This window comes from Anopheles coustani, chromosome X (assembly GCF_943734705.1).
Source record: "Anopheles coustani chromosome X, idAnoCousDA_361_x.2, whole genome shotgun sequence".
NCBI classification, from domain to species: domain Eukaryota; kingdom Metazoa; phylum Arthropoda; class Insecta; order Diptera; family Culicidae; genus Anopheles; species Anopheles coustani.
In genome coordinates, this window is record NC_071290.1 from 8289805 (window position 1) to 8304446 (window position 14642).

The following is a 14642-nucleotide window of genomic DNA, read 5'->3' on the forward strand; positions in this document are numbered from 1 at the left end:
CATAACTGATACTCCGTATCAGTATATCTGCAATGATTTTGTTTACTTCGACTCCGTCAAGTCGAAATGCAGATGACGATCGCATGATCGTTATTGTAAAATTGCATTTCTAGATTCAATGGATTGTCGAAAAAGGATAATTAAGAGTTAATAAGCTGACGCGTTATCTCAGCTACTTGGAGAATAGAAACAGAAGCAGCGGGAAAAAAACCAGAGCCTTCAACATCTTCGTTTTGGTCCCGGGCCGAAAGTCCTCGGAAATAACTCATGTCAAATCAAAAAAGAATGTCATCACAGTGCAGATAAACTATTTCAAAAGCCGGCGTGTATTGTTTTCCCCTGTCTTTATTTCTCCGACCCTTTGTGTGTCGTATATAGTCGTATATCGCACGCATTAATCCCTAGAAAATGTATGTCCGGCAGCCGGATTCGCGTCTCTGCTCTCCCACTGCCCTGCTTAAAACCTAGACGCACAAATCGATAGTATTTCGTGTAAATGCATGCATGCATCTGTGTGCTTGCCTCGCTCGAGATAACTCCAATGTAATCTCGGGCGCGTGCTTGCACACCTTAAAACAAAATGAACAAATGCTGTATGGCTATATTTTCTTGCTGTGTTATGTCTCTGTGTTTGTTGTTTTGTTGCACGCTGTGCAGTTTGACAATTCGCAGGACTGAATCTGCCTTACGAAAGCCCTACAACACCGAAGCACCAAACAAGAAGAAAATGCTACAGGGTGGGTTGGGTGGTCGCTTTATCCACAAACCGGAAACACAAGAAAATGCTACGTTTCTTGAAAACGAAAGCAGTAAAATAATAATGGGTTTTAAAAACATGCCTTCCATTATCGACACGCCATCACTTCCTTTTCCTCATCTCAGTCTAATATAACGCGTTTTGTGTTTGTTCGTTTTTGTTTGCTTCTTGTTTTGTTCTTGCACGTGTAATAGGCTCAGCAGTAATTCACGCTATGCTACTTCGTCAGCCTTACTCTTCTAAAACAATTGTTGGGCTTTTGCTTCCTGTAAAAATTTAATCGATGCGCAATGCTGTCTAGCTCTCTCTCTACATCATAGACATATTTCAATACAACGCATCGTAATACGGCCGTGACTCTGCGCTACTTTAGTGGAAGGTTGGGACCAGTTAATAATTTTCTTCTACGTCTTATGTATATATATATATATTCATATATGTATGTATATAATATAATTATTGTGTTAATTTATAATCGTAATTATAATTGTAAAAGTAATAATAATCCTGTGTAATTCGAAAAACGCTGCGCAGATCACAGTAAATGTTTGTTTTTTTCTTCTCCACTTTCTTTTCTTGCCCTTCTCTCTTTTTTTCGCCTTCTCTCTCTCTCTCTCTCTCTCTCTCTCTCGCTCTCTGATCCTTTTTCATTCCTTGAATTTCTACACCACTAATATGTTTGTTCGCTTATAACATGTATATTCCTATTTCCTGTTTCGTCTAGTTTTTAAAACCACGTCAACGGTACACACACACACACACGTACACACACTATATGCGGTAAACAAAATAAACAAAGTGCCACAATGGCAAAGAACGTTTTGGACACAACGTTCTGTTCTGTTCCGCGAGTGTGGTACAACCAAAAATTCGAAAGGCAATCGCGCACGCATCCTCCATGAATAACACGACGATCGGTGTATGTGTGTGTGTGTGTATATATATGTGCGTGTGCTTCCAGTTCGAACATTGTCCCGATAGCTTCGGAGTTGGCACACGTTTGGCAGCAACTGTCGCTTCCTTCCCTGGCGTAGAAATGCTGTGTGGTTTAAAAACAAGCTGGCATTCCTTCCTACTTTTTTCCGGTTTGCCCTTTTTAATTACACTTCTACAACACCGATGGTTAAAATGCGTTAAAATTCGTGGATCGCTACACGGACGGACGGAATGGTGGTGCACACAGACACACACACACTCTATGGGCGCTGGTCGGATGGGTTGGTTGGTTGGTTGGTTTGTTTGTTGGTGGCTCTGGTTGGATCAACTTCTCTAGTTGTGTCCAGCAGCAGCTGCAGCTGCTGCCTTTTTGGCCACTGGCGACGGAGAGTTGGAGGACGAGCCGGCCGGTGACGTGCCGTCGTCGGAGGAGCAACCGGCGGACGAACCGATCGATGCCGACGAGCGTGACCCGGACGACGAGGACGATGGCGACGGCGAAGAGGGTGAGTGCGATCGCGGTGCTTCCGGCTTTGGCGCTTCCTGCACGGCCTGCTGCTGCTGTTCGCTGTCCTTCATCACCACCTGCTGCTGCTCCGATCGGTTCTCCTGCTCGCCATCGTCGTGGGCATCGTCTTCCTCCTGCTGGGTGAACATTCCGGCGGCGACGAAAGTGGAATCGGCACGCGGCGAAGGCGAAGATAAGGTACCTCGCTGTTGTTGGTGGTGGTGGTGCTGGACGTCGGTGCTGGACGACGATGCCGATGGGTAGCGGAAGTCTCGGTGCTGGAGCGCCGCTTGGAGTGAGATCGCCGGATGGTGTGCGTGCACCGGCCGGCTGTGGTAATACTGGTGCTGATGGTGGTGGTGACCTTGCGGATGCTGCGGATACTGGTGCCAAAATTGGTGCCCAAAATCATCCAGCTCTCCTCCCCCCATGCCGAATTCCTGCTGATGGTGATATTGCAACTGGTGCTGCTGCTGCTGCTGCTGCTGTTGCTGCTGTTGTTGCTGCTTTCCGGAGGTGGTGGATGTCAACCGTCCATGGAGTCGTCGGAAGCGATTCCAAAAATTACCGCTGCTACCACCGTTGCCTCGCTCGGACGAGCGGGTGGAGGGTGCGCCGAATGCGGGCCCAAACTGACCCGCCCCTTGGCTACCGATGGTGCTCCAGTGCGTCGTTGTTGGCGGGTAGCCGACCGGAGGTGCAGGTTGCTGGTGACGATGATGCTCGGTGAAGAAGCAGCAGGAGGCGACCGTATCCGGTGGTGGCGGTGGATCCGGTGCGTTCGTCACGTTCATCATCCCCCCGGCGGAGTGAGTGGAGGAGTGAGCCGCCATCGCCGTCGCCGACGACGACGATGTTGACGGGTGCAGAAAGTGGCTACCGGTGGTGGTGGTGACCCGCGCGCCGGGCAGTGTTAGTGCCCCCAGCGGAGCGGTGCGTAGACCGAACATTGGCAGCTTCCGATGGGGTTGGGTCCCCCCACCACCTTGGGACGTCGACGTCGAGGAAGCGTCCGGCTGCTGGTGGTAGTTGGTGATGCTGCGGTAGAGGATACTGCTGGAGTAGCTGGTGCCGCTCGTGCTGCTGCTACTGATGCCGCTGTCCACGTCGCCGTACGACTTGCCGTACGAGATGGTGGGCGAGTGGCGTTCCACCACCACCAGCGAGGTGGACGCTGCGCCCGGCGGTGGCGCTGGTGCCGTTATGAAATGAGGGCGTTTCAGTACGGTGGGACTTGACGGACTGCCCCCGGCTCCGATCCCCCCACTGGCAACGACACGGTGGACTGGTGCTGGTGCTTGGTAGGACAGCTCCTGGTTCGCCTGCTGCTGCTGGTCCGGGCAGCAGTGTTCGTCGTCGTACGAAGGCATGATGAGCCGCTCGACGGACAGATTCAGCTCGCCGATGATGCGCTCGTGCTGCACCTGCACCCGCTGCCACTCGGCGGCCACCGAGTTGTTGTTGACGGGACTGGCGGCGGCGCTGCCAGCCGGTGGCAAGGGTGGCGGTGGTGGCGGCGTGCTCACACTCGCGGACGGCGGTGTTGGTGTGGTGCTCGCCGTCGCCACCGTGGTCGTCGTCGTGTTCGTCGCCGCCGAGGCCGCCGCCGCTGCACCGGCTCCCGATGGCAAGGATTGTTGGAGGGCCGACTGCGACCCGATATCCTCGTAGATGTTCTCCTTCGTACCGTAGCAGGTGGTAAAGGAATGGCGCTCGGGTGGTGGTGGCGGTGGTGGCGGAGGCCCGACTAAACGGTGGTGCATGCTGTTGTCCACCCCGCCCCCTCCTGCACCAAGGGCGGCATCGAGAAACGGCGGTGTCGAGGAGAAGGCGGCGTTCAGCATCGCCCCGGACGACGACGATGAGGATGACGACGACGACGACGCTGACTTCCGGAAGAAGTTGGTAAATAAGGCACGCAGTGAGCCCGTCGTCGTCGTCGTTGTCGTCGCCGCCGCCCCCGCCGTCGCCGCCGTTACACCCTTGCCGATGGCGCTGTTCGGCAGCGTGTAGTTGTGATGATGGTGGTGATGGTGATGGTGCATAGTGGTGCCCACACTGCGCGCCACGTACGAAGGAACTACCTTAGACGACGACGACGACGACGACGCCGACGGGAAGCCACCACCAACACCACCACCCCGCATCGACGACCGCGCCAGGGGTGGCTGCAGGGGCAAGGGCAACGCGGGCGGCTGATGGTGGTGATAGACCGGCACGCAGTACGCGGACGAGGCCGCGGGCGGTGGCCCGGAGAGCCCCGCCATTGGTGAACCATCCGCCGTCGCCGCCGCCAGGGGTCGCTGTAGTAGTATCGGTTCGCAGTAGGCGTACGAGTACTCGGCACTTCCGACGCCCGACGAGCCCGAGGTCGCCGGGTCGGACGCGCACGACGTCGTGCCGTCACTCCCGAGACGCTGCTGGCGGTGGTTGTGGTGCTGGTGCTGGTGGTGGTGGTTGTTGGGGGGCGGCTGACCGCCGCTGGCAAGATTACCCAGCTCCGAGGAAGGTTCCCCCGGGAAGGCACTAAACCCCCCATCGGCGGCACCACAAGCCCACTTGCTACGATACTGGAAAGGACAACAACAAAATGGACATGTTAAGGTGCAGATCGATGACAGCAACTTTCACTCACTCAGAAACATTCCATCTTCATTTCAGTTGAAATTTTCCGAACTCGGCACGTTTGCATTAAAAAAACATATGAGGCTATTTTGATTGAAAGGACCGAAACGACACAAACTGTCAGATTTCTCATCGCTGTCCAATACAAAAAGTAAACAAGACATCTTGGACAAAAGCGGAAAAATGGCTACCCTCAATAGACAAATTTTCGTCGGCGATAAGAAAAAAGTGAACCAAGCTAATCTAAGGAAGTAAATTTTACTGTAAAGTTATATAACTTTAGTACTTTCGAAAAATATTCTGACGACCAGCCAAAGGTTGTTCAAACCACTGGATCATACTCTTTATGACGTTTTCTGGTGAAGTTGCTTAACTTCCGGAAGGCATTTCACACTATGTATACACTTTTCCATACGCTGGAGGTCTTGATAGAAAGAACAGCGACTTTGCGCATAGCCTTCTCGCTGATTTACAGCTACGAATGGGAGTTAAGGGTCTCCAAAACATTTGAAACATACTGTAACATGCTTCAAAAGCAACATAAAGTATCTGGTTTTTTTTACCAATCGTCGCCATTTCCAAATAAGCTATAATAAATAAGCAAACTTAGTTGGTTTGATGTTTTGGACACGGTGGATTCGATTTAAATGATAAAGTTGTCCTAACTTGTTCTGATTTTAAAAGAAATGCTACTCTTTATTTTGGTTTGAAAAGAAAATGTGCTAGCGTTTTCCGTTTTGTGCATGAGAAGCCGTCAACATTTGTGTATTTTAACTGCCCGAATAACTATACAGACAGCTGAAATAAACCACAAACAATGGACAGTTATGTTGCGATTCAAGATTCATACTCTGTAAAGTTTACACTGAGAGCGGGAAATGCATTTTGCGGTGTCAGAAAATATTGACCAAATATGTTTCGCTTCATCGAAAAGCATCTGATCTTTCCTCGATGCATCTGACTGGCTGAAGGAAACGAAGAGAAGACACGTTTTATTTATTGAATTTGTTTCATTTTTGCTCCACACCTGGTTTTTTATATGTTCCAATTCGAACGCTAGAAAGACTATGTTTCGTATGCCGTCTTGTCAGACAACGAATATGCAAAAGAAAGGCAACGGAAACGGTTTATTTGTGAAAAAAAAAAAACAGAAAACATATCGCACATCTGGTAGCATTAATCAAATAATGGTCTTGATGTCCGCACTTTGGTCCGACATTTGAGTGCCTGACACAACAAATCCGCACTGGCTTACAGTATAATTGTTGAATCTCAAATGAAGGAAATATCTTAACTTGAAAAAAATCATCTGAAAAAATGGAGATTTACGGTTTTAAAAAGCAATTGAACGACGAAAAAGTTAGTAACGATTTGAACAAAACTATCCGGATATAACAACATTAAAACCGGATTAAGGAGCCAAAGCCAAAGACGGTCTTATGGACGCGTATTTTAGAACGAAAACAATGCAACTGTAAAAGAATGCAACGACATTCATGTCGCAACCCTTGATGACGTAATGTGTAACTTTATAAAATGTACATTCGTTATAAAGAATGAATACACTCGTAAAACGCAACGCTCGCAATGGGTTTGCAATAGTTTCGAGAAAACGGAGCAAAAGGCAAACGCGATGTCAAGAGAAACCTTTTGATAGAGATGAAAAATACATTCGTTGTACAACTGCTACATAACACATTTAACGAAACCGTTTTCAATACGATTGGGAAGAAGTCACGTAAACAAAATATTCACCACATCAGTGGTCAGAAAAGAATGCTTAACCTAAAAATTCTTTTTTTAAACTGACAGAAACAAGTTTGGGGGTCCTGGAGGAGTCGAGCACAGATTACCGAGTGTATCGAGAGAGACCCACCTGATGACATGGACCACCTATACCGGTACATTGGTCCGCCAGATCCATCCGCATGTTTGGTGCGTGTGAGATTCCTCCCTGTTGCTGCAGCTGCTGCTGCTGCTGTTTGTCCCGGTACAGCTCGATGCTGTCGGGATTGTCCTCCGGGTAGCAGTTGTTGCTGGTTCGCTGATCGCTCCCCTTCCGGCAGCACGCCTTGGCGGCCGTGCCGGTGCGCGTCGCTTCATCCAGCGGCGAGGAAGCGACCGCCGACTTCAGGCCGACAACGTCGACATCGATGACGGTGGAAAGGTTGACGCCGCCGCACGGTTGGTAGAGGTTTTCGTTTGCCGGCACCAGCCCGGGTGCGTTTGGGACACCGCCGGCCGCCGAACCCCCGCCCGCAAACTGCAGATACTTCTGTATGGTCGGTGGAGCGTTCCGCTCCGAGCGGTCCTTCTTCCGGTGGCGCTGCATCGTCCCGTCGACACAACTAGGCGGTAGTCCCGCCGCTGATGCTACTGTTTTTGCTCTGGTTCTGCACTCTGCAGAGAGTTTTGTAATTATTGCTTCGGTGTCGGAGCCGGAATCGGTCGATCCACTCCGATCCTGGGTGCTCCAAGGACCCGCTAGTGATGCTGCCGGCCTGTTCGATGATCTCGTGCGTAAGGCGTACGAGGAAAAGGTCGAAGAGCACGTGCTCGGCTCAGTCGTTGGCGATGGTGACGACGGTGGTCTATTATTGCTGCTGTTTCCACTATTGCTTTGCTGCTGGTGCTTACTAACACCACCACTGGTGCTGCTGCTGCTGCTTTGTACATCGGGACAACAAAACGTTATGCGCTCGCTTGGCGACGGTAGTGACGAATTGTGTATGCATTTCAACGATTGCTTTTCGGGTGCTTCCGGGTGACGCGGCCACTGCTGCTGCTGCTGCTCCGGCCACTGCAGGTGCTGCTGCTGCTGCTGCTGCTGCTGCCGAGAGGCCATATGACCTCCCGGTGGAGGGTGCTCCATTTCGACGTAACATTATCGTACAGGCGAAAATGTCGTGCGTTCGTCCTGCAGCACCCCAAAACGGTGTCTCGCCACCCACCCACCGCTAATAGCCAGGGAATTGTTTATGTAAATAGCTTCTCTCTCTCTCTCTCTCTCCTTTCTACACCCCCACAAACACCGGTTTTTCCGCGATGCACAGGGGCGCGTCGTCCCCTCCTTTCCCAGCTGTTTGCTGGTTTTGTTGTTGCTGCGTTGCTGTATTCGTTCGCTTATTCGTTTTTTTATTCTTAATTCGCCTCCTTAGGGACGCCCTTTAACCGGTCCCGGGCATAACAGCCGACATCTTCACGCTCCTGCCTGCATTCGCTTATTTTTCTTCGTTGCTTGTTGTAGTGCGCAAGGAGCAGCAGCCTTCCGAAACGATAGTCATTGTAGTAGCTTCGAGAGCGAGGTGTGGTGGCTGTACGATGGTGACGATGGTGACATGAAACGAGCCGAAAAGAAAAGAAATGAGGGAGAATAAGTACCTCGAAAAGAGTCTATTATGCAGCTATATAGCAAGCGAAGACGGCGGAAGAGCAAGCGGCGGGCTTGGAAGGTAGCACGCGTACGCGCAATCAGCAAACTGCAGCCAATTCTGCCAATTCTGCCAAACCCAGGGGGAAGGCACCCGGTTTCCATACCGGCGGCAAATGCAGTAAAGTGCAGTCGGCTTACCATTTGAACTGTGCTACACAGTGCTGCACACGAAAACATTGCACAGCGCTAAAAAAGGCCCCGCGATTCGAAGTAGAGAAAACACGTCAAGTTTATGCAATGAATCACTTCAAATTAAAACGATCTTTGTACACAGTTGCAACGATTTGGCTTCAGAAAGAATTTTGGCAGCTGTCAATAGATATTGTCAATAGAGCTGTCTATAAGCTTAGGTTGAAAGTGGACTTTTTTGCGAAATAGGAAGAGGCCTTCTGTAATTCACATTCAGATTGATGAGGTGCCGAAGTTTTTAATGAGGATATTCATAAAGTTTCAACATAGATCATAAACGTCGAGTTGATGTAATGTTGGATTTGTACAATTCTACCGATGTTGATGTATGTGGTTTTGTTTATTGTCGCAACATTCTAAATCTCATAGATAGATTCCCAGGACTATACACTAGAAACCTATGTTGAACACCGCGTTTGCCGTCAACTGCAAACATCGACGGGGATGAGAACGTTGCTTCAAGAAACAGGAATTCTAAAAAAAAATAAAAAGTAATGACGGACGTAGTATTCGTAGTTCCAATTCGGCGTTGCATCAGAGCGGATCGTTAGCAGTGCACGGGGTTCCTGAAATAGTTAGCGAAAAGTAAGGTTATCTTACGGCACGACCGCGTGGTGACGCCGAGCTCGAGCTCAGGTCAGACAAATCCTAGCTGCCGCACATCTCGTGCCGTTTGAGACAATCAAGCGGACCACGAGTTCTTGTGTCCTGACAACGGAAGGAATTATCCCTCCCGTGGACGGCGGGTGGACATATGGCTATTATAGCCGGTCGTAAAGGACGAGCCCCTTCATAGGAGTTCGGACAGAGTCGGTAAGCCTCTGATTACGAGTAAGGGAACAAATTGTTCGACTTAGCGTAGGAGCATAAACCCCGATTCGCATAACGAAAGAAGAAGAAGAAGAAGACGTAGTATTCGTATGGCACACCAAAACTGAAACGCAAATTTCGAGTGCAGCACTGTACGTCGGTGGAATCGAAAGACGAGAGGGGATAAAAGAGCCACGCAAACATCAGTGGCAAGAAGAAACAAAAAGAAAACTCTACTGAACCAGGGTTAAGGTTGCAGGACAAGAGGGGTATATAAAACAAACTGGAAAATATCAAAAGCCAATTATTAGGAGACCGAGGCGCGCGAACTTCACTCTCCAACCGGGGGACTGGTGCGTTCTGAAGATAAAGCTATAAGGATGCTCTCTCCAGTGGCGAAACGGAGGGTGGAGACGAATCGCGGGGCGACGATGAAAGCGGAACTCGCTCATCCGTTCGCACAACCCGGCACCGTTGCGTTTTCGTTGCAAATGCACGCATAGTGCACACACTCCATATGCACCAACGGCGGCTTTCTTTGCCTCTCGGGTTTTCCCTTTTTTCTCTGTTCATATTCGTTAGGTTCAAAACACTGCACTGGTTATGCACATTTTACACCGCCACGTCCTCCTTCTCTCGCTTCCTCTTGTTGGTACGTTCTCTTCCGGCGCCCCCCCCCCTCCCCCCGCCCCCTTAGAGCACACAATACGGACGAATGTGGCCCCTTTTCCCAGCAGGATTTCAATAAATAAAAAATCCAAAAACAAAAAAACGGTTTCTTTGGCGGCATTTTTGCTTGTTGAGTTTCGTCGCCGCGTGTGACATTGTTTTGATTTAACGCAACCGAACAAAAAAGGATGGAAAAAAGTGCCCCCCCTACCTTGGGTTCACCCTCATCCACACCCCCTCATGCAATCCAGCCCAATTCTTCTCCTACTGTTTACGGGATTCTAATTTTTCATCATGTGTGTGCGCATCATGTGCATATGCGCTGTTGTTGTGTTGCACCGAGTGTGCGTCTATTCGGGGGCAGCATCCTGCTTCGCTGGAAGCCAGCGGAACTAGACCGGGACATGTACGGCAACATTTTGCATTGATTTCAACTTCGGTGTGACGGATGTTTGCTCGGTGGGCATTGGCACACTGAGGTGTTTTGCAATGCGGAACCTTACCGTTTTGGCGTAGCAAAGCGTGCATCGTAGTCTTCGGTCCGAAACATGTCTTTATGCTGGTTTCGGGGAAGGCTTGCCCTTACGCAGCGCAGTTAGGGTTACGGATCCACATTCTGCAGCGCCTGCAATCCGAGCCGGCCAATCCCCGTACCGTCGGCCGGTTAGAATAAAGGCCCCCTTTCCGGCCGGGTCGAGCTGCCGCTGGTTGCGGTAATTAATTGATTTTACGCTCCCCTCCCCGCTCTGGTTCCGGTTTGTTTGAAGTGAAGCCGACATCCGCACGACTTCGATTGGCAGGCACAGGACGCAACGCAATGCAATGAGCTCGAGCTGTATATGCATATCCCACAGAGCACACACAGGAGGGCAGGAATAACCTAACGCCGAAAGGGAAACAGGATCCTCCTCTCGGGGACTTACCAAATGCGTCCCCCCCCACTTTCCATCGAACGACCCCTCGTACAATGTCATCATACCGAGAGCGTTCTTCCTGTCGATCAATATTCTAAGGATAATGGACGGTTGCTTCATCACTCAAATCCAACGGCTTCCGTTCAAAAGTGCGCACCCACGGGGGGCAAGGGAGCATGCATTTCAGTCAGGCACTTCCGCATCCTGACCCTTCCTCGTGCCATTCCTGGAAAGCTAGTTACAAATGTTCCTCGGGAGACAACCCCTTTCCTGGCACATTGATGTTTGGTACGTACTAGGTGTAATGCCCCAGTTATACGGACTCCTGTTGAGGAAACAGTCTGCAGTACTAACCTAGTGATATTTTTTGAGGGTTTGTAAATTTAACAGTCTGCTCGTACCGGACAGTGGTCACGAATTAGTAACTTGGTAGCGTCCATCTCTTATTGCCCGTGCCAAATCTCCAAACAATATCATTTCTCTACCAAAATCGTTGGAAAACAGGAATGTACTTTGATTATCCAAGTATCCTTGCATTTTCTGCTACCGAGCTGGTTGCTCTGGCGAGTAAAATAATGCAATGGGATTTCCGTGTAACGTTGTTGTATGCAAAGTTGAGGTTTTGCACCGATTTTGATGCGCTACTTTTCCAAAGTAGGGGAGTCTCATCATCAAGTCGATTTATAAAAAGATGTGTTTTCCTGTTCTCTTTCTGCATCGATTGTGCTACTTGTTCCATTGCTTGGAATGTGTTGGGGGACGAAGAAATTATTTTCTAGGCGTGCAGAAAGTCGTTTTTAAAAAATGCCATTCGATGGAAAACGCCATAATATTTGAATGAAATAGAGAGAAAGCAAATGAGGATCTCAAAACAAATGAGGATGGCAACAGTCAATTGGTTTGATTCTCTATACGTTTTACAACGATACATGCATTCATGTGCAGTGGGTATCTTTTAACTAGTTTAAATCAGTACATTTTTTGCCGTTAAATCTATCGCATGATGAATTTATCGTAAAGAGAATTATGAATTACTCTTTACGATAAATTTGCCAAATGAAAAACTTATTAATATTTCAATTTGACGGGCTTGAATTCGCCGGATTGGTTTGTTTTTTTTTTTAACAAAAATTGATCAATGCTCAGCATTCTAGCTTTCATGGGGAAGTCTTTCCCAAGCATCGAGATTTTTTCGAATTCTCTGCTTCGTCAGCAGTAAAACCAGTACAGTATAAACCTCTCCGACCACGTAATGGGTAAAGGAGATTTATATTTTAATTCTGTTTAATCAGCTCGAGGCTCCTTCGGACGCCTTTTGGAATCAAATCGAACCCTTGCGAGATGGGAGGTTGCTGCAAGATGTTTTGTGCAGCGTAAACAAAAACCATTCTTATCGCTAGGGCTCGCGTACGTTCGAGTACACCTACACATACACGCACCTTCTCCCGAGAAATTCTCATTCACCCTTTGTGATCTTGTCGGCCACCAGCACAGGGAGGCAGAACAGCATCGCGATGCTGTACCAAAACCTGTAAACATCTTGGCATACCGCAAAAATAGAAACTCCCGAAGCAACGGAGGAGGAAAGAGACAAGAATGAGAGAGAGAAAGATAGAAAGAGAGCAGGAGAAGGCAACCAAGTTCCCAAGAACATATAAACATAAGAAGGTAGAAGGTACGGGTCCGCCATGCTGCGTTTTTGCAGCCGCATTCCTCCAACGTTCTCTGGATCTGTATGTTTGCGCGCGTGTGTGTGTGTGTGTGAGCGAGCAGACGCGAGTTTGATGAAGGATAAATTGGGCTGATTTAGCGATTTTTCGTTTGCAAAAAAGCCAGTGTAAGCCTTGCCGGTTTGAGAAGTTTAATACTTCATCAACGGAATTGTGCTTGGTTTGCGTTCCTCTTATATTCGCTCCCTCCTTAGACCGCCCCCTTAGACCCTTTCGTTCAGGGCAGACCAGCCGCTGACATCGCTGACATCGCTCGCCATTCCCCTGTGTCTCTCTTTGTTCGAGAGAGTGGTTTCAACAAGGACTCCGGGGGGTTCGGTGGGACGGATTACGAACTCCTCCGCCCTCACGCGCGCCTAAGAAAAAGCCTCACGACAGAACATGTTCGGGGCATGGTGCTCGAGTTGGTGATCTTTTGTACGACCTTTGAGGCGCAGGTGGGTCCGTCAAGGGTGGACGAGGAGAAAAGGTGCTCCGTTGCAGCAGAAGAAGTGCAGCTAAAGTAAAGATCGTTCACGGCACAGCGACGACTGCTGGATGTGGAGGCTGAGGGAGATGAGGGACGGTGGGTCGGGCAGAGTCTATTGATCACATTCGGCAAACTTGCAGCCAGCAGCTAGCAGCAACAGCAGCAGCAGTGGGGTCAATGGGCAACGACCCACGGGGATCGGTTTGCGTTTGATGGCGAATGAAGGAATTTGAATTTTTTGATTGGCGAATCATTCGGTAGCAGCGAGGATGTATTTCTTTTTTTCCATCTCCATTCCTGGGATGTATTTCTTTTTTTTTTCATTCATGCTCTACCCTCACTCTCTGCGGTGCCAGACGACTCAACGGTCTCTAGCATTCGGGCGCATACCATAGAAATATGGGCACAAACTCACGTACGTACGCACACACAGGCACACAAACGCACGCGGCGTGAATGGTAGGAATAAAGAAAAGTAGCTGTTACACGGCATATTAACATTGCCACTGTGGCGGCCGCCCGTGTTCTTCGCTTTAAGGTACAAAATAAAAGCGTTCTTTCACAAACATGACGGTTACACGGCGTTACACCAACCGTTACGGGCGTCCGTCACACGAAAGATGACAACAGAAGAAGAGGAAGAAGAACCAAAAGGCAAAGAAAAACAATCATACCACACGGTCGGCCCGCGAGGTGCGGGTGGACGCTGCACACGGACGGCGGGTTACTAAACACGGTGCACCGTACACAACACCACCGAGCGATGGCACGGGCCACCAGCAGCCCCGTTGGACATAATTTTCACTTTACGCACGAAATCGCTGCTCCCGTAACCGCATGTGAACCTTGGGCTGCTGTGACACAGCCGCCGACGGAGAAAAATAGCGAAAAAGGCGAAAAGAAAAAGTCTCCCGAACTGAAATCAATGAACCGAACCGAAAGACACCGCTTGACAGTTCATGAACCAGCCTGCGACAGGCTGGGATTGAACGTGGACCGCGAGGAACGATGTATGCGAGTAAACTGAACCACCGTCCATCCAGCATGGCCGTGTAGCGCACACGCAACCTTCGACTCCGGCGTGACGGCGCGCGTGTGTACGTGAATTCGAGTTCGAAAGAAGCGCACACACATCGCTGTGTGTGAACCGCACCACGAGACGAACAATACACCCTTTGCTGGAATAAACCCATTTAGTGGATCGTTCAATGTTAGCAGCGGGTTTTAAACCAGTTTATCGTTTTTATTAAAACACTATTACTTTTAGTTCTCACACTAATTACTTTTAGTTTATGTTGCCTAGGTATTTTTACATGGTTTAAAATCAACATTAAAAAAGTCCAGGAACACATTAAGTTCCTACTGTACCAACATAGTTAGGCGCCTTCTGTGCTTCTGTCCTGATCATCTGATTTTTCATGCTTTTAGAAAAGCTAGTTGGAAGTATGTTTTTCCCACCATCCTTGACACTGGACGTAAATGTTTTTCTTGAAAAAGTTGCGAAATAGTGTTGTTATAATTTGTTGCTTCCTGGGCCTTTGCAAGCATTACTTGGCTGGTGATATAAACCTCTAATAATAGTACGACTAGCTACTAAGGCTA

The 14642-nt window shown here is 49.2% G+C and overlaps 1 protein-coding gene across 2 annotated transcripts; it reads right to left on the minus strand.

The window, feature by feature from the left end:
* Nucleotides 1–342: 342 nt before the first annotated feature.
* LOC131268984 (nuclear pore complex protein DDB_G0274915-like) lies at nucleotides 343–14032 on the minus strand. Of its 2 annotated transcripts, none has more exons than XM_058271294.1 (3): nucleotides 13715–14032; nucleotides 6703–8118; nucleotides 343–4771 (listed from the first exon to the last, which is right to left on the minus strand). In XM_058271294.1, exons 2-3 carry the CDS (start codon nucleotides 7696–7698, stop codon nucleotides 2027–2029), a joined length of 3741 nt encoding a protein of 1246 aa, XP_058127277.1. In that variant the 5' UTR covers nucleotides 7699–8118; nucleotides 13715–14032; the 3' UTR covers nucleotides 343–2026. The 2 variants fall into 2 exon arrangements, with proteins under 2 accessions (XP_058127277.1, XP_058127276.1); XM_058271293.1 differs by having other exon boundaries at nucleotides 6703–8140.
* Nucleotides 14033–14642: the final 610 nt, after the last annotated feature.